We start from the raw sequence: 19,046 nt of genomic DNA on the forward strand, positions 1-19,046 counted from the left end.
GTATGTCTATCTCTCATTTTATTGTATTTTTTCTCCACAATTTAATGCAAATAACAAAAGAACATGGTCACCTAATGTAGCCAAAAAACGCAAAAATAATTGCGCAAAAAAAATCCCAAATTCTGAAATTCCATCTTATAAATAACAAATAGAAATAATGACTAAGTATGAATCATTTTCATAGTCAAAAAGACTAAATTAACTAAGAACGTCAATGAAAATAGAATAAGATGGGAATTAAATTTCGGAAAAAAAATGCAGAAACGACTTAAATAACAAAAAAAACAAAACAAAGCAAAGCAGCTACATGGAACCATAAACTTGGATGAAAAACTTTTTCCTCCTTGTACACACAGTGCACTAATTTACCAGTGACATACATGTATTTTACTACGTCCATGCAAATTGGTTAAGCTATTGTTATCGTTAACAGTATCGGAAGGGTTTAATGAAACTTTAAGGCTTGAGTTAGCGTGCGGAAAGCGAATTTGGCCGAAAACGGTCAGGATTCTGCGAATATTGCGTGAAGAGTTCAAAGTGTCCGTTTCTTTACAGTGTAAGGCAATACCCTGAGTAACAACGAAAGTTTCTTAAGGGGACAAATATGGACAGACTCGGTGGTCAGCGCAAAAAAAAAACTAATCGTTAATCGCGAAGAACAAAGATAATAAAGTTATCTTTGCGTCATCCAGTCAGTTACAGTAGTAGTGTGTCTCTGCTACAAGTCCTCCTCATCTTGGCTGGGGACGACGATAAATCCATGGGTTCACAAGTTAGGATTGGTAGCACCCACTCCTTGGCACTCGATAATGTAGGTATCACTGTTAGCTTGCTCATCCTCTGATTTGCGTATAACAAATTTTGCCTGTAAAAGTACGAAAACGAGTTAAAGTCGGCTAGTTTTTAAACAAAAGTGCCTATAAAGTGCGTCCAGGTCTGAACTTACGTTCGTGAGCTGCTCGGCCACGTGGATTGCCGTTCGTGTGTGGAGAGTGATTGGGCCCGTTCGCATTCTGGATGTGCCGTTCGCCAAGGCCATGAAAATAATAAGCTGTGAAAAGAAACATATTATTACTTTCCAGACAAACACGTTTTTGTTATGTTGCACTGAAAAATAAAAAAAAACCCAAAGAAAAAGTGTGTTGTGGTTAAGGAGATTTGATGATTTTTGATGTTATTCACAAAAAAATGCAAATTATGTAAAAAAGTAAAACAACGTGATTTAAGAGCATTTTTTAAGGCTTGTTACAATACAAACAAACAAAAAAAAACAAGAGAAGTAATGCAAAACAAAAAGCATGTTGTCGTTTGACAACTAGTTGCAAGTTTGTTTGGGGTGCGAAGTGTTTGGATTAAAGAATGGATGAAACGCATTTCTCTGTGTTTCACTCCGTCTTGAATCGCGCTCACGGAAAGCGCTCGAGAAACAGTATCTCGGTACGCTTTCAACTCGTTTTTTTTTTTATAAGAGCAAGAGACTGTACGACATTCACGTTACATGATTTGGCTGATTTTAACAGCGCACCGCATTAAAAGAAATGATCATTCATGTTTTCATAACCACTGGCCAAATTCAAAAACGAAACTAAATAAGCAACTTTTTGTTAAAAAAAGCTTTTTGTTAAGCTTTTTTCAACGTTAGTTACATTAAAAGAAACATAAAATACATGGCAAAGTAAAACAAAAAGCATGTTGTGGTTTAAGAGCTAGCTACAAAAAAACAAATGTTACACCAATGTTAAAAAGCAAATTATGTAGAGAAGTGAAGAAAAAAAAAGCACATTGTGGTTAAGGAGCTTTTTGTCTAATGTTATTCATTAAAAAAATAATAATAATATATATATATATATATATATATATATATATATATATATATATATATATATATATATATATATATATATATATAATGCAACAATTTAAAAAAGGCATGTTGAGGTTTTGAGTTTTTAGCCAAGCGTAATACAAATTTTAAAAAAATAAAATTTTGGTTAGCGATTGCTACTTACAGGAAAAAAGTTAAATAAAATGTAGAATTACTCTCCAGAAAAACACGTGTTTATTGCACTGAAAAGTCAAGTATTTGTGCGCCTGACCTGGTCTTGCAAGAACTCGTCCACGCAACCATTTTGCCTGATGTTTTTTAGCAACATTTCTGCAGCCTCTATGCCAACTTTGTCAGCATATACACCTGAAGACAAAACAGAAATAAAGAGTGAAATTTTAAATTCAGAGCGATTTTAAGAATGAATCATGGTAGTAAAGGAAATCTGACTTTGTCTTGTCCACATTGAAACTCAAAGCACAAATAAACAGGTTTTTCATTGTGACGTATCGCCCTCTAGTGCCAAAACCATGACACTGAATTCATTCATCAGGACTGGGCAGCCAGACAAGCCTTACCTTTTTTGCCAAGAGATGATCCTGCAAATATGCAGCCGGTGGATGATTCTGCAATTATTCTGCCAGGAGACACAAAATATACAGACGTTAGTCAAAATGGAATCACAGAACAACTGTGGCGGATGGTTTGAGATCGGATGTACTCACATGATCCCGTTGCCATTGCCACAGGCCTTGTCCTTCTCTTGCAAAGACTGAATGTTGATGTACAAATCCTTAATTTCTTTTCTGATAGTGCGGACCGCTGCCGTGGACATGTCCTTCGCCAACTGAGCATCAAGAACAATTCGACCAAAGTTTATAGGGAAGTTAAGAGCAGTTGCAAAATAAATGGAGTGTTTTATAAACATCAATGCCACTATTTCCAAACAATGCTGATTAAAACCTAAAAAACAAAGCATGCTTTGGTTTACTCCGCTTTCTCAAGGCCACTCATGGACTAGATAGTGTTGAAAGAAGTGTAAATTATCTCAGTAAGTATATAAAATTAAAGCACGTTTTGGTTAATAGCTTTTTTCCACAAGGCTAGTTACGATAAACAAATGTAAATTATGCAGTGAACTAACAAAAACAACGCATGTTGTGATTTAAGAGCATTTAAGGCTACAAACATAAATTATGTAGAGAATTAAAACGCAAAATCATAATGTTGTCGTTGAGGGGCTTTTTGTCCAACACTGTTCGCGAATAAAGAAACACTAATTATGTAGTGAAGTAAAAGAAAAAACATGTTGTGGTTTAAGAGCTTTTTTTTTTTTTTCAAAGGCTAGTTACAAAAAAGAAACGTAAACTATTTAACAAATAAAATAAAAAAGCAGTGGTTTAGGAGATTCTCTCCCCACCAAAAAAACAAAACAAAAAACATTTAACTTAAGGGGCTTTACAAAAAAAATTAAAAATACAAAGTAAAAAACAAAGCTTGCTGTGGTGAAGAAGGTTATTGTCCTAAAATGTAAAATGCATAGAAGCCAAAAAAAAAAAAAAAATAGTTCATGTTTGAGCTTTTTTTGGATTGTTTTTCAAGACTAGTTGAAAAAACAGAAATGTAAATCGTGTAGAAGTAAAAAAAAGCAAACACTGTGTCTTACGACTTTTTTGCCCCAATGGTACTTATGAAAAAGAAAAATTATGTGGTGAAGTAATAAAAAATTAAGTATGTTGTTGTTTCAACGTACTATAGACATTTTTTTTAAATATTGTGGGAGAATTTTTTTTCCCATGGCCATTTAACAACAATAAAACTGTGTAGATAACTGTGTAGCTAATCAAAACGTTAACAATAATAAAAAAAAAAAGTTAAAAATCTTATACCTTAAAGGGCAGCACTCCAGCCACGAAGGCCCTGCCGTAGATCTTGGTGATGTTTCCTCTCTCGGTCATGTTGATGGGACTCAGTTCCTTCACAGGGTTCACCTTGAGCACCACCTCACCACCTCCCTTAGGATAGTAACCTCTGTTTACGACGGAAAAAATATTTTGAAAACGTTTTAGCTTTTACTTTTAATGATTACATTCAGATCTGAACCAAAGTTGCGCACAAATACCTCATTTTCAAATCGCAGTCAAACTGAACTCCGAATCTCTCCGCGATTGGTTTGAAGATCTAAAAAAGATTTGAACGTCAGAAACAGAAGGATGTCCAGCTGATGGCTCTGCCAAGTGCGCAAGCATACGTCTACACGTACCTTCAACGTGTAGTCGATCTGAGGTGCCATCTCAGCATTGGTTCCTCCCTTCAGGCACAGCTCTGACGGACCCTGAGCGAACAGGGCACATGGCAGCGAGACCTGCATCAGCAGTCCCACGCTTCTACACTCCGGACAACACAAGTACACTTAGGGCCAAAAGTGCTTTATCATGCTGTCACAAATTAGCATAATTTCACAGTTTGGAACAAGCAAGGCAACGTAAATGACTAAAAACGATACTTACCCGGCCGTCTGAGTGTCTGCGATGTGATTCCCCCCCTTGATTTTCCCAGGAGTGAGCGTAATTTCCGTGGATCCCACTGTGGCTCCTTCCAGATTGCCGTTGCACATGTCCCTCACCAGCTCGAGACCTGACAGATGCTGAGGCCTGGTGACGTTGAACAGGAAGGGGGGTGTCGGGATAACAATTGAGGAGAAAACTAAGTACACGCAGTTCGAAATTATCTCATTTCGACTTAAAAGATTTGCTCAGATTTGCTCCATTTACTGACAGGCCATTAGACTGGATTGAGTTTTAATAACTTTTCACATAGGCTGCATCTTTATATTTATATTTAAAACAGCAAAAAAATTTACACAACAAAGCAAAATATGGGTTACTTAAGAGCTTCAATAAAAACCCAGACCTTTTAAAGGGCTAAAAGTGAAGGATAACATGGAAAGTAGCCATGTGCTTCAGTGCCAACTAACAAAGGGCCCCATTAAAAATTAATGGTAAAAGTATTTAACAGCATTTCTGTGGGATAAACAATTGTTTAAAATCTCTTTACTTAATATATGGTCGTATATCTATATGCTTGACTCCAAAAGTGAAGTGTAAATTGAATAACTAGACTCCAAAAACCAACTTTGCTTTGTTTCATGATTCACTGTTGAATAGGAAAGGGGGAGCAAATGGAGGATGTTCCACATATAAAAATATAACTATATAAATGTACATAAAGCCTCGGAAATGAGTATATAGTGCGTTTAAAACAAATTCTTCATTACCTCAAACCCGGTGTGCTTCTACCGGCTCGGATTTTATTTATTTTGATTGACGCCCCTTGGATGCAACTCAGCGCCGCAGACACTCTTAAAATCTGTCCTCCCTTTAAAGACAAACATACAAATTTTTTTTTTTTTTTTTAAGTAATAACCGACAACAACTAAATTTAATTCTGGCGATGCCATTTTAATGTGTTAAATATTAAAACTTTAATCGGAAATATTAAACAAAAAGGCTGGAAAATGAATACTCACCCCTTCCATTACACTTCCGTCCATTTCGAACGTAGTTGCGGCCATTTTTGCGAAAAGCGAGAAATTGTTACAATGTATCAACGTGCGCGTGAAGAGCGACGCGCGTGAGGGAATAAAGAGACCGAGCGCGACTTTCACACTGTACTAAAGTTGATATAAACCGGCGTATGGCCACAAACAATGCCGCGATAAACGCCAACTTCTCAACAAAAGCTCTGGCCCTAGGGAAACTGCTCTTCGCAACTGAAATCAAAATAAACTTAGTGCGCGGTTGGGTCGATTTAAATAAACAAAGATGGATTTGACTTGACCACAAATAATAATTAAGCGAATTTCCTGGCAGTGCGATCTCACTCTGGAAACTAGTCTTGCCAGTCACACTGCTATGGTGGATAAGCCCTGGGCATGCGCAGAAGAGCGATGTCCGATTCGTTGGCGAATCGTTCTATTGAATCGGATCTTTTCAGTGAATCACATGAACCGGTTCACTAAACCGCTTGGTTCATTCCAATCGGATTTCGAGTGAACTGACTCGTTGAACCGAGAATGTTTGTTTTTTTTGTGAGCATGTCCGATTCGGAATGAACCATGAACTGATGGATAAGCTGATAGCAGTAGCACTTTGTCATCAAAATATTTTTTAAAAACCCAACCCAACTATATTTTTATTATATTTTTTGACGCATTTTAGAGGTGTCATTACATGTATTTTTCATTCAAACAGTTCTGAAGAGATATATTTTTAATATATAGAATTAAAACGGCTTAGTGTATTTTGTGGGTCATTTGAAATATATGGAATAAACATTTAGTACATGACACCGAACGAACATTGAAGGTCTAAGCATGTTACTTTTGTATTTAACTTTTTAAGTCTTTCTTTCTTTGGTTATTATTTTATTTATTTATTTATTTGTTAGGAATTTTTGTATTTAAGTAATCATAATAATATTTTTATTTTATATAATATTTATGTTATTATTGTTTTATATAAATTGCATCAGTAGTTAATAATTTATATATGTATTCAATAATCATTTATGTTGATTTATTATATTTATTATATTTATAATACTAAATATACTATTTATTTGTTCTATTCAAAGCTTTTTTATAGAAATATTCTGTTAAAATATCTCTGAAATATTTGCCCTTGTCATTAAAATGCTTTTTAAACCTAATTTAACCTTATATTTATGACACATTTTAGAGGTGTCATAACATGTATGTTTCATTCAAACAGTTCTGAAGAGATATATTTTTAATATATAGAATTAAAACGGCTTAGTGTATTTTCTGGGTCATTTGAAATAATGACCCACAAAATACACTAAGCCGTTTATAACTAAATGTTTATGGAATAAACATTTAGTACGTGACACCAAAAGAACATTGAAGGTCTAAGTATATATTTATTACTTTTGTATATAACAATTTTAATCTTTTAATCTTTTCTTCCTTTCCTTTTCCTTTGTTTCTTTCTTTGGATGTTTATTTATTTAGATTTTTTTCAGTTAGGAATTCATGTGTTTAAATAATCATTACATTCATTATATTAAAAGCTATTCTTTTTAGAAATATTCTGTTAAAATATCTCTGAAATATTTGCCCTTGACCAAAAAGCTCTCCGATTGGTCCGTGGAGCGGGGTGTGTGGGTTACGTAATTTCCGGTTACACCAATTCGCTGGAGAAAGATGGCGACCGTCATCACTGTGCGTGCTCCAGTCGCGTTTATGAGACGCCTGGTATGTTTTCACCTTTCATTTTACACGCATCTTACTATTGCAATGACTTCTAACGTTCACGAGTGATATTTAGAGTCAATGTAGGCGCAAATCAGCGTTTGTAAGCGATTACAAAGCTGAAGGATCTGAGGAACTAGCAGCCTGCAGCTGAAGCACTGGACCTGCATAATGTGTGTGGATAGCTGCCAACATGTAAACACCGAGAAAACAGTTAAAAGCAAGCATAAAAACTGTTGTTTACAGCGAACAAACTCCAAAAGTATGAGACCAGTGTAAATGTCTAGTGTAAATAGTATGAGGCTAGTGTAAATGTCTACAATTTATTAATAATTTAATTAATGAGTGGTATGTATTGACATTTATAAAATATGTAAAATACTTAGTATATATATATATTTGTGGTTTCAAATGTACAAAAAAGTAGTTTCCTGTAGTCTTGTACAAAACTTTCTAAATTTAATATTTAACATTTTCTATCTATCTATCTATCTATCTGAGTGTGAGTGTATCTATACTGTATATAGATAGATGTTTATGTATAATACAATATTATATTAAAATTATTACAAAGATTAAAATATATTAAATAGACACTAGTAAATGTTTGCGTTTTATTAATATTTAATTAATAAATAGTATTAATGTATTTATTAAATGTGTGTGTGTGTTTGTGTTGGGTGTGTAAATGGTTATATGTAGCCTTTTCAAGTTGACGTAATATTATAATATTTGACTTTATATTACTAATATTTATATTACTTTATAATAATATATGTACGAGACTACTAGTAGTGTAAATGTCTACATTCGATTAATATTCAAGTTTGAATTAATAAACAGTATTTATTGATATTTAATTTTAAAAAATCAATTTGCATATAATATTTATTTATATAAAATACAGTGGTGTGAAAAAGTGTTGGCCCCCTTCCTGATTTTTTTTTTTGCATGTTTGTCACACTTTAATGTTTCAGATCATCAAACAAATTTAAATATTAATGAAAGATAACACAAGTAAACACAACATGCAGTTTTTAAATTAAGTTTTTTATTATGAAGGGAAAACAAAATACAAACCCAAGTGCGCTTGAGCTTGAGGTCACAAACTGATGGCCGGACATTCTCCTTCAGGATTTTCTGATAGAGTGCAGGATTCATGGTTCCATCAATTATGGCAAGTCATCCAGGTTCTGAAGATGCAAAGCAGCCCCAGACCATCACACTACCACCACCATGTTTGACTGTTGGTATGATGCTCTTTTTATGAAATGCTGTGTTGGTTTTACGCCAGATGTAACGGGACACACACTTTCCAAAAAGTGCAACTTTTGTCTCATCAGTCCACAGAATATTTGCCCAAGTCTTGGGGATAATCAAGATATTTTTTGGCAAATGTGAGACGAGCCTTTGTGTTGTTTTTGGACAGCAATGGCTTTTGTTGTTCTGGGTTCTTTTATGACCTCCTGGATGAGTCGTCTTTGTGCTCTTGGAGTAATTTTGGTAGGCCGGCCACTCCTGGGAAGGTTCACCACTGTTCCAAGTTTTCTCCATTTGTGGATAATGGCTCTGACCATGGTTTGCTGGAGTCCCAAAGCCTTAGAAATGGCTTTATAACCCTTTCCAGACTGATACATGTAAACTATTTTGTTTCTCATCTGTTTATGAATTTCTTTAGATCGCGGCATGTCAGACAGGATCTATTTAAGTGATTTCTTGATTCAACAGGTCTGGCAGTAATCAGGCCTGGGTTTGGCTAGTGAAATTTAACTCAGCTTTCTAAAATAATGTGGTTAATCACAGTTCTTTCATGATTTAATAGGAGGGGGCAATTAATTTTTCACGTAGGGCCAGGTAGGTTTGGACAGCTTTTTTCCCTTAATAAATGAAATCATCATTTAAAAACTGCATTTTGTATTTACTTGCATTATCTTTGTGTAATATTAAAATTTGTTTGATGATCTGAATCTTTTAAGTGTGACAACTATGCAAAAAACACTTTTTCACACCACTGTAAATATGTTATATATAAATTTGTAACCGGTTATACGCAGCCTTTATTTCATGTAGTTTCACATTTACAGACAAGTTTAATATTTTATATATATGTGTGTGTGTTTGTGTGTACAATTTGGAATTAAATCATTGTAACTGGTCATAGGCAGCTATTGTTTTCATTCAGACATTTGCGCTTTTTTGTCTTGATTTTTTTCCCCATGTATAGCGTGCTGTAATTTAGATCGTGCTGCTCTATTGAGTATAAATGTTGCAAACATTGAAAAGGTGACTCATGTTTTTGCTCTGTGTCGTGTGGTTCAGGTCTCTGCTCGCCTGCACAGACACTGCTGCTCGAAGGTCCAGGCTGCTTGCTTTGTATCCCGCCCCCACTCATATTCCCTCATCACTGGACAACAGCATCGGTTCTTTCGTACAAGCTATGGTGAGTTTTAACATTTGTAGTAAAAGTCTGTGTTCTAGTAAAATGCATTTATAATCTCTTTATTCTGCTTATTGCAGTTGCAGCAAGACCAGTCTTGCCGTTCAAGCTCTCAGATATTGGAGAGGGCATTATGGAAGTTACGGTTAAAGAATGGTAAGTTTACTTCTTTTTTTGACACTTACAAATATCTACCAGCAGAGGTCGCCATTATCTGTCTTTCATCATCAGGTATGTGAAAGAAGGCGACAAAGTGTCTCAGTTCGACAGCATCTGTGAAGTGCAGAGTGACAAAGCATCTGTCACCATCACCAGCCGTTACGATGGAATCATTCGCAAACTCTACTATGATGTCGATTCCATTGCCCTTGTAGGCAAACCTCTCGTTGACATTGAAACGGACGCAGGTCAAGGTCAGTGTTGAGAGTGTTTGTGTAAGTACCTGACCTTGTATTGAGTTATTTAGTGTTTCACTGGGTCTTGCAGTGGAGGGGCCTCAGGAGGATGTGGTGGAGACACCAGCCATATCTCAAGAGGAGCACACGCACCAGGAGATCAAAGGTCACAAGACTCAGGCCACCCCTGCCGTCAGACGCCTAGCCATGGAGAACAATGTACGTTTCAGATTTGTCTTTTTTTCTTTTCTTCAAAAACACAGGTTTAAAGTTAATTGTGTGTATGTATATGTGTATGTGTGTATATATGTGTATATGTATATATATATATATATATATATATATATATATATAAGCTTGACGTCGACTAGTCGCTGGTCCTATAGAGGGCGCAACAGGATAAGAAATCTTTGAAGGATTTCCACATTTACGCTCCGTTTCCAAACAGTTAAAATGACAAATAAATGCATACTCCAAAAGCGCTCCACAAGACATGTGTGATTATATTACTGGATGCTCGAAATTGAACAGGAGAAAGCACGTTTTAAACAGCTTAATGTGCAGGTAAGTTAATCGCTGTTCTAATATAATGCAGTGCTGCTCTGTAACGCACACACATAGGCTTCAGACAGTAGCACGTACATCACGCACAGATCGCGCGCACAGAATCGTTCAGCGCGGAAATGTATTGTCAACACTGTTCTGTGATTTCTCAATAAAATAGCTTGAAAACTGAAACTGAAAACTGAAAAGTTCTAGCGTATATTTCTTAATAACTAAATCCCACAGCTTCACTACTAGTAGAGAGACACTGCCAGGTAGAATTAATTCACACACGCAATCGCAACACAAATGTGTGTGTGTGTGTGTGTGTGTGTGTGTGTGTGTGTGTGTATGTATATAAACACTGAATGTGTTTCATAGTTAAACTATATATTTCATTTATATTTATGTAGGTTTTATGTATGTATATGTAAGTTTATGTATGTATACTATAAGAATATAAATTAAATATAGATATATAATTAATATATATCAGTTATGTGTATAATCTAACTATAATATACATCCAATGTTATTTTGTATTTAAATATTATTATTATTATAGCATTTATTAATATTTAGAATTTGCTTTATTTTTTATACTTGCAGTTTTGATTTTAATTTTAGTTTTTGTTCTTTGCTGTTGTCATTTTTATTAGTTTTTGCTTTTAAAAATATTTTTATTTAGCTTTTTTATTCTAATTTCAGTTTTAGTGATTTTTGTACTTATTTTGCTTCAGTGAGTCAATATTGCCAATTAATTTATATTTAGTTAAGTTTTATTTAATAAAACTATTTTTGTTAAAATAAAAATATTTTTAGTTTTATTTAAGTGTAATTATACGTAAATTATATTATAAAAATATAATATAATCATATATATTAGTTTATATAAATTATATTATAGTTGTTTTTTCCTCAACATTTCCTTTGCATTGAATATTCTGTTTAACTTAGAAATGCTTTTCATCATAAAAGAAAAATATACGTATTAGATAAAAAATATACTTTGTTTGTGTTATTAATTTAAAAAAATGTCTGTATACAGTAGTTTTAGTTGACAATAACAAAACTGAATCACATTATAAAATGAAAATATACTTATCTATATAATGTGAATATATATATATATATATATATATATATGTATATATGTGTGTGTGTCTTGCATGAAGACCAAAGCTTTAAAGTTTTTTTTATAATCTGATGCAATTGAACAGGATATTTAATGGAAAATATATGTATGTAATACTATTTTTAATATTATTATCATTATTCCGTTTCTCAGAAACTCAGAAATACATTATGAATGGAAAAAAAATTATATAAAGTAAATAAATCAAATCCTGAGGCATTAAATCAAGCCCTGCTATATATCATTTGCCACTGTATATTCGATTTCACCCAAAGCATTATAGGGTCATTTAAAGTAGATTTGAATGTAGGATGCTTCAGGGGGGCCTGCAGAAATCAAACAGAGTGTGGCGTCAGCAGCGGTGGGAGGTGATCTTTAGCTATTGTCATCAGGGGTCATAAACTTTCGCACAGCACTGGAAGTTGCTAGGCAGTTCAGTAGCCCTATAAATCAGGGTCATGAGATGTAGCTTGTTTCTATATAGATGGTCGTACATCCTCTTTGGAGAGCGTTAGATAAATGGCTAGCCTGTCAGCATCACATAGTTGGAGAAATTAGAGTTGTTGCTATGGCCACTATTAGGGGGAGGGGGAGGTGTGTAGCAAATTGGATCTGCTAAGGATTTTTATGCTGTTTCTCCAACGAAATTCCCAAAAATGGTCCATCTGCATTAAAATCTTTTCCTCTCAGATTAAATTAAGTGAAGTCGTCGGCACTGGAAAAGATGGCCGCATTCTCAAAGAAGACATCCTGAACTTCATAGCCAGACAGACGGGGGCCATCTTACCCCCAGCGCCCTTCCAGGAGATTCATCCTCCCCCTCCTGCGGCCGAAGCACCTTCAGCTCCAGCTGCGAAGCTCAAAGAGAAGATTACTCCACCTAGTGTACCCACTCCTGCAATCCCTAAACCTGTTTTCACAGGCAAAGACCACACTGAACCCATTAAAGGTTTGTTTTCTTGTGTGTTTCGATTTGTAAGTTGATTCACTCACTGAAATGTTTAATATAAATCTTTTAACGAAGTTTTTCAGAAGGCGATGGTTCAGATTTTGTCAGCAGTAACTTTTTGCTCTAAGACAGAATTAAATTTTTTAACGAAATTTAATAATTTAAAGTTTTTTATTTTAATGAAGCTTTTCTGAAGGTGATGGTTAAGACTAGAATCAAATGCATGGTTAGCCAATCCCATAATGCATTGTGGCAAGGTCAGTGTAATCAAAGCCGATATGATGATTTTACGTAATTATTCTCCCTGTGCAGAAAAATACTAACGAGAAGAGTTAAATATAGGTTTTTTACTATTTTTGTTTGTGGTGTTCAGTTCAATTCAATTCAAGTTTATTTGTATAGCGCTTTTCATGATGCAAATCGTTGCAAAAGCAGCCTTACAGAAAATTAAAGTTTCTACATTATATTTAGTAATAGCTTATCAGTGGTGACTATCTCAAGTTAATATCCATATGGCAGAAATGTACGGTAAAAATCAAGCAGTTAGTTAATGTCATGTAATCAAATAGGCATAAAATGTTATGCATTTTAATGTTAACTTAGCAACATGTTAGCGATAAAACTCAAAATCACTTGAAATCTATTGTGAACAGCGCTATTTACATTTTTCTTACAAAGGCTTTCAGTAAACAGTGGTTAAAACTACGTAAGCAGTAATCTTTGGCTCTTAGAGAGAATCACATGTATGCTTAGCCAGTCCCATAATGCATTGCGACAAGTTCAGTGTATAAAATCCAAAATGACCGACAAAGCCAATATGACGACTTTACTTAATTATTCACTCAGTAATGAAAAATATTAATAAATTAACTAGTTAATTTTACACAATTTTTGTGTCATGTATTTTAATGCATACTACAGTATTTCGCATTTAGCTTAGCAACATGCTAACATTAAGCACAATTGAAATCAGTTTTGAACTGCACAATACGGCAGAATCACTTGTACACTTACTAAATCACATAATACATTGTGACCTTACAAAATTAACTTTTTTTTTTTTACTACAAATAAAACCAAGATACAACAAATTAACCATAGTTTTGCTGCAAAAACCATAGTTTAACCATGGTGTTTAAAACTGTGGTTATACAAATGGTGATCAGTACGCCAAAAAACATAGTTACTACATTTTTACTATAATAATGGTTAATTTTCAATGTAATTAATTTTACACAATATTTGTGTATTTTAATGAACACTATAGTATTGCGCAGTTAGCTTAGCGACATGCTAACACTAAATTGAAATTAAGTGTGAACAGCACAATTTTATGTTTTTTTTTTTTTTGTTTTTCTTCAAACTAAGGCTTTCAGAAAGCGATGGTTAAGACTATGTCAGCAGCCCTGAAGATCCCTCACTTTGGTTACAACGACGAAGTGGATCTGAGTCAGTTGGTCCGGTTGCGCTCCGAGCTAAAAGGCCTGGCTGAGTCGCGAGGAGTGAAGCTCAGCTACATGCCGTTCTTCATCAAGGTATAAAAGTGATTTGTGGGGTTAGAAAAACTCCAAATAAACCTGGTTTTAATATAACTATCTTCTTCACAAACAGGCAGCATCTCTTGGTCTCCTCCATTTTCCCATTCTCAACTCTTCTTTGGATGAAAACTGCACAAATATCACCTATAAGGTAACGTTTCCATCTATAATAAAGATATTTCAGATTAAATTGCGGTAGATCATTGACCAATGGTCGTCCTCCTCCAGGCTGCTCATAACATTGGACTGGCGATGGATACCAATCAAGGTCTTCTAGTACCCAACGTCAAGAACGTACAGATGCTCAGCGTCTTTGAAATCGCAGTGGAGCTCAACCGCCTGCAGACGTTGGGATCAGTGGGGCAGTTGGGGACCACTCACCTCACGGGGGGAACGTTCACGCTCTCAAACATTGGCTCGGTAAGTTGAGAACTGCAGGTTGACCTTTGCTTGCTCCCGTGATGCAGTGCTAATTGTATAGCTATGCATGGAAATGACGTAAGATTAACGTTGTTGTTTTTGTTGACAGATTGGAGGAACCTACACAAAGCCGGTCATATTACCGCCCGAGGTTGCCATCGGTGCTCTTGGAAAGATCCAGGTGTGTAAAGTTTTGTGCTAAATTCCATTTTACATATAAGTTGCACTATGTAGTGTGCAAGATTAGGATTAGTGCATCTCAAATATTTCGGAAAACAAATTTCCACAGGTTTGCTAAGTATCCAGCAGAGATAAGATTTTACGCTAAGTAGTGATACAATTTTTCGTTGATGTAGTATGTTCTGATACTGGCGTACTAGTTTGCGACATCCTGAAGTATGCGATTTTCCATGCTAGCATCGTAACGTCTTTTCGTACTTTGTAGACGTTTGTGAACATACGCACACTCCAACATGCTTTTTTATTTAAAAAAAAAAAGGTTTTTGTTGTCATCTAAAGCCTGGAATACACTATACGACTTTTAAAATCTGAACAGATTTTTAAAACACTAGGCATCATACACTTACCGACTTTGTAAATAGTGACAAAGGAAACCTGGGCATCATACACTACACGACTGAAGATCATACACTACCAGACTTTAAAGTTGTTCCGATCACAACAAACTCACGCAGAAATGTGTGCCTTGTTGCTAGGAGATGCATGACAAATGAAAACATACCTGTTCTAAAATCGGCTGAAAATATCAAACATGTTTGATATCCTCCGACTGGATAGAATCAAAGTCTGAAGCTAAAAAATCGGAGTCTGTGACCATCATACACCACGCGATTTTCTGTGGAATCCGTCAGCTGTAATCTGCAGACTGGCTCCGACTTTCCTCAACTAGCGTCAACTTGTTCAGACTGTAAAATCGGGGGGAAATTGGGGCAAAAATCGCGTAGTGTATTCCAGGCTTAAGATGCACTTCATTTTGGCCAAGATCTAAGGCAGAATCACATGTATGCTTAGCCATTCCCATAATGCATTGCAACAAGGTCCATGTAAAAAAAATACAAAATGGCCTACAAATTTACATAATTATTTACTTAGATTGAAAGTAGTTCAATCTAATTAATTTTACACAATATTTGTTTGGGTTACCTATTCCAACGAATGCTACGGTATTGTGCAGTTGGCTTAGCAACATGCTAATGCTAAACTCAATTGGAATAGATTACGAACAGTGTAATTTTCATGACCCACAGACTTGCTGCCTGCATAGAAATTTGCAAATCAGTCACTTATTAGGTTTTATTTCTGTTAGTTTGCTTCAATTAGTATGCTGCCTACAGAGGCACCCAGGCAGCACACTAGATTTGAGAACGGAGCACAATTTTTAAAGTAACTTGATCTTTTTTGCGTTCTCCACAGGTGCTGCCCCGGTTCAACCACAAGGGCGAGGTAGTGAAAGCGCACATCATGAACGTGAGCTGGTCCGCCGACCACCGGATCATCGACGGAGCCACCATGTGTCGTTTCTCCAACCTGTGGAGATCGTACCTGGAAAACCCCGCTTCCATGGTCCTGGATCTGAAATAGAAAGCACACTTCCTCCAAGCACATCTAGACGTTTGACTCCGTCTCCCGACACTAAAGATTTTTTCGTTACTGGGGCACTGAGCTATTTGAGCCACTGGTTTCTATCATGACTGAAGAACATTTTCACAACGTCATGAAACTAATAACTGGTGTTTTGTTGTTTTTCTTCTTAATTCTTCCCTCTTGTTGCCTTACTGACATCAGATGTTACATCTACCAGAGTGTATTGTGTATTGTTGAATGTTAGAGAATATGAACTCATTGTAGCAATATGAAAACGTACCCATGATGCTTTTGTAAATTAACTTTCCACATACTGTAAAATCTCCAATGGCGTTGCACAAGGGTTTTTAAAAGTGATATTTGTTAGTGGATAACATTTAAAAATAGTCTGGGTTCATCTCATGAAAATGTCACCTGAAAAAATCGAATAAAAAAGAAATTATATTTTGTAGAATTATTATTATTACTGTGACTTTTTAAAATATTGCTATTCCTAAAAAATGACTTTTCTTGAAGCAAAATATAATTTCTTTTTTTTTTTTCAGTGCTGCTATTCTTTCCAGTCAAGTGTTTTTAAAGCGTAATGGAAATATATGTGATTCAAACTGGCTGTGGGGAATCTGTACTGATTCGTCCTCTCATCTTCTCTGGTGTGATGATTCTTGTTGGAGCATAATGTTCTGCCACTCATCAATAATGGGAGTTTCCTTGAGGGATTGTTGTGTGAGTGTGTGAATTACGAAGGAAAGCGTTTGAATAAATTATCCATTTGAGGAACTGTTTGCAGACCGCTATTTAAAGATAATACTCCACAGTAAGCAGTGTTACTATTCCATCTCAAAACACGGCTGAACTCCAGGAGCCAGAATGAGCACAGCTGGTAAATCTTACAAGATTTATGATCCTTAGACAAGTCAAACAGAGCTTCAGTAGGGGGTGGAGCTTGTGTCTCTTTCTCTGCTTAAATGTTTAAAGCCTGGTGCCTCCATCACTTCGGCACAAACTAAAAGAGGTTTAGGTACAGAAAGAACATGCAGGTAAGACTTTCTTAGTTGTCTTAAAAATATTTGAATGTAACAGCATTAATTGTGTTCTAGGTTTACTATAAGACTAAAAGTGATTAAATAAATGTAACTTTACACCATAAATATATGTGACCCTGGAGCATAAAACCAGTCTTAAGTCGCTGGGGTATATTTGTAGCAATAGCCAAAAATACATTGTATGGGTCAAAATTATCAATTTTTCTTTTATGCCAAAAATCATTAGGATATTAAAGTAAAGATCCATGAAGATATTTAGTAAATTTCTTACTGTAAATATATCAAAACTTCATTTTTGATTAGTAACATGCATTGCTAAGGACTTCATTTGGAGAACTTTAAAGGTGATTTTCTCAGTATTTTGATTTTTTTGCACCCTCAGATTCCAGATTTCCAAATAGTTGTATCTCGGCCAAATATTGTCTGATCCTAACAAACCATACATCATTCTATACATCATACATCATACATCTATTCAGCTTTCAGATGATGTATAAATCTCAATTTCAAAAACTTTACAATTAAGACTGGTTTTGTGGTCCAGGGTCACATATGGTTTAAGGTTTGGTGCAAATAAATTAGTAGAAAAACATGTTAGTATATACAACAGCAGATATAAGATTTAACATTATTTAATTATTTATTTTTTTAATTAACAGGATCTGACTTCATCCAATCTTTTATTAGTAAAATCAATCAAATTAACCAATAAAAACCTATTTGATCTGTAATTAATATGCATTGGGGTCAGTAAGATTTTAATTTTTTAAGATACTTTTATTCAGAACACATTAAATTGAATCAAAAGTGAAAGTAAAAACATTTATAATGTTACAAAATATTTCTATTTCAAATAAATGCAGTTCATTTTAACTTTCTATTTATCAAAGAATCCTGAAAAATGTATCAAGGTTTCCACAAAAATATTGAGCAGCACAATTTATTCAACTTTTTTTTTTTACAGTAAAATATTACTTTTTACTGTATTCCTGATCAAATAAAAAAAGCAAATACATACTGTATATTGACTTTTCAATTTGACAAATGGCAGTAACAAATTCAATTATCCATTCACATAAGAAAGAGGAGAAACAGTGGAAGGGACCCCAAAAGAAAAGCAAAAGTACCATAAGATGGAAAATGTCCAAGGAAGACCCTCAAAGAAAGAGCAGGACATCATCACAGATCCCCATCCCGAGGAGATGCACCTCAACCTGGACAACTAAGAAGGAACCAAGAGATGAGCAGCTCATCCACTGCCAGACCATCCCAGAAAGACGCTTCTCCACTGACCGAGCTCATGAAATAATCAAACACATTGTTGATGAAAGACTGGAGACTGTCGAGTACAGCTGCTCATGCTCAGACATCTCCAAGGAACTGTCTGACTGCATTAAGACAGCTGTAAAGAAGCTGCTGTACGATCGATATAAGCTGGTCTGTTATGTGGCCATCGGGCAGCTGAAGGATTCGGTGGTGAACTGCTCCAGTAGAGCCATCTGGAGTCCAAGTTCAGACACGTTCACTGAATATATCTATAAAAACAGATCCTTATTTGCTGTTTGCATCTTGTTTGCAGTGTATAAAGAGTAGTGTAACTGATCAACTGGAATTAAAGTGTAAAGTAAGCTATACATATGTATAGTTATAGTAAATACTCTGGAAAATGTGAACATTTTAAATGTCAAAATGAAATGAAAATACTATTTCAGTCTTTCTCTGCTTCAGAATTTCATGTTTAATTCAGTGTTACTTGCTGTTTCTGTTTCTAATTGTCAAATTTACTAGCAGCTTGAGTGAAAATTGAATGTACACCATTTTTTATTTCAGTCTATAACATTAAAAAACGTTCTACTAGAGCAGCAGCCACAATTTTCAAATATA

General features: G+C 35.0%; 3 protein-coding genes across 3 annotated transcripts; 2 read left to right on the top strand and 1 right to left on the bottom strand.

The window, feature by feature from the left end:
- On the bottom strand, positions 1-5,758 carry rtca (RNA 3'-terminal phosphate cyclase). The gene is made up of 11 exons (XM_058762235.1): positions 5,355-5,758; positions 5,103-5,203; positions 4,336-4,479; positions 4,089-4,212; positions 3,948-4,006; positions 3,715-3,856; positions 2,551-2,672; positions 2,404-2,462; positions 2,097-2,191; positions 947-1,051; positions 1-865 (listed from the first exon to the last, which is right to left on the bottom strand). Exons 1-11 carry the CDS (start codon positions 5,397-5,399, stop codon positions 767-769), a joined length of 1,095 nt encoding a protein of 364 aa, XP_058618218.1. The 5' UTR covers positions 5,400-5,758; the 3' UTR covers positions 1-766.
- Positions 5,759-6,969: 1,211 nt separating this feature from the next.
- dbt (dihydrolipoamide branched chain transacylase E2) lies at positions 6,970-16,563 on the top strand. Its single transcript, XM_058759403.1, has 11 exons — positions 6,970-7,100; positions 9,417-9,537; positions 9,615-9,690; positions 9,766-9,947; positions 10,021-10,148; positions 12,298-12,556; positions 13,925-14,091; positions 14,168-14,245; positions 14,323-14,514; positions 14,624-14,695; positions 15,949-16,563. Exons 1-11 carry the CDS (start codon positions 7,050-7,052, stop codon positions 16,114-16,116), a joined length of 1,494 nt encoding a protein of 497 aa, XP_058615386.1. The 5' UTR covers positions 6,970-7,049; the 3' UTR covers positions 16,117-16,563.
- Positions 16,564-17,148: 585 nt separating this feature from the next.
- On the top strand, positions 17,149-19,025 carry LOC131530889 (dynein light chain Tctex-type 5-A). Its single transcript, XM_058761387.1, has 2 exons — positions 17,149-17,156; positions 18,243-19,025. Exons 1-2 carry the CDS (start codon positions 17,151-17,153, stop codon positions 18,753-18,755), a joined length of 519 nt encoding a protein of 172 aa, XP_058617370.1. The 5' UTR covers positions 17,149-17,150; the 3' UTR covers positions 18,756-19,025.
- The last annotated feature ends 21 nt before the right edge of the window (positions 19,026-19,046 follow it).

This window comes from Onychostoma macrolepis, chromosome 22, assembly GCF_012432095.1.
Source record: "Onychostoma macrolepis isolate SWU-2019 chromosome 22, ASM1243209v1, whole genome shotgun sequence".
Lineage (NCBI taxonomy): Eukaryota > Metazoa > Chordata > Actinopteri > Cypriniformes > Cyprinidae > Onychostoma > Onychostoma macrolepis.

Excerpts from the sequence above, each read along its gene's own strand:
- rtca (XM_058762235.1), bottom strand. The coding sequence starts at position 5,399 with ATGGCCGCAACTACGTTCGAAATGGACGGAAGTGTAATGGAAGGG. Across the intron at positions 4,480-5,102 it reads AGAAGCACACCGGGTTTGAG|GCCTCAGCATCTGTCAGGTC; the intron begins GTAATGAAGAAT and ends CAACGTCACCAG. Across the intron at positions 1,052-2,096 it reads ACGAGTTCTTGCAAGACCAG|CTTATTATTTTCATGGCCTT; the intron begins GTCAGGCGCACA and ends TTCTTTTCACAG.
- dbt (XM_058759403.1), top strand. The coding sequence starts at position 7,050 with ATGGCGACCGTCATCACTGTGCGTGCTCCAGTCGCGTTTATGAGACGC. Across the intron at positions 7,101-9,416 it reads TCGCGTTTATGAGACGCCTG|GTCTCTGCTCGCCTGCACAG; the intron begins GTATGTTTTCAC and ends CGTGTGGTTCAG. Across the intron at positions 12,557-13,924 it reads CCACACTGAACCCATTAAAG|GCTTTCAGAAAGCGATGGTT; the intron begins GTTTGTTTTCTT and ends CTTCAAACTAAG.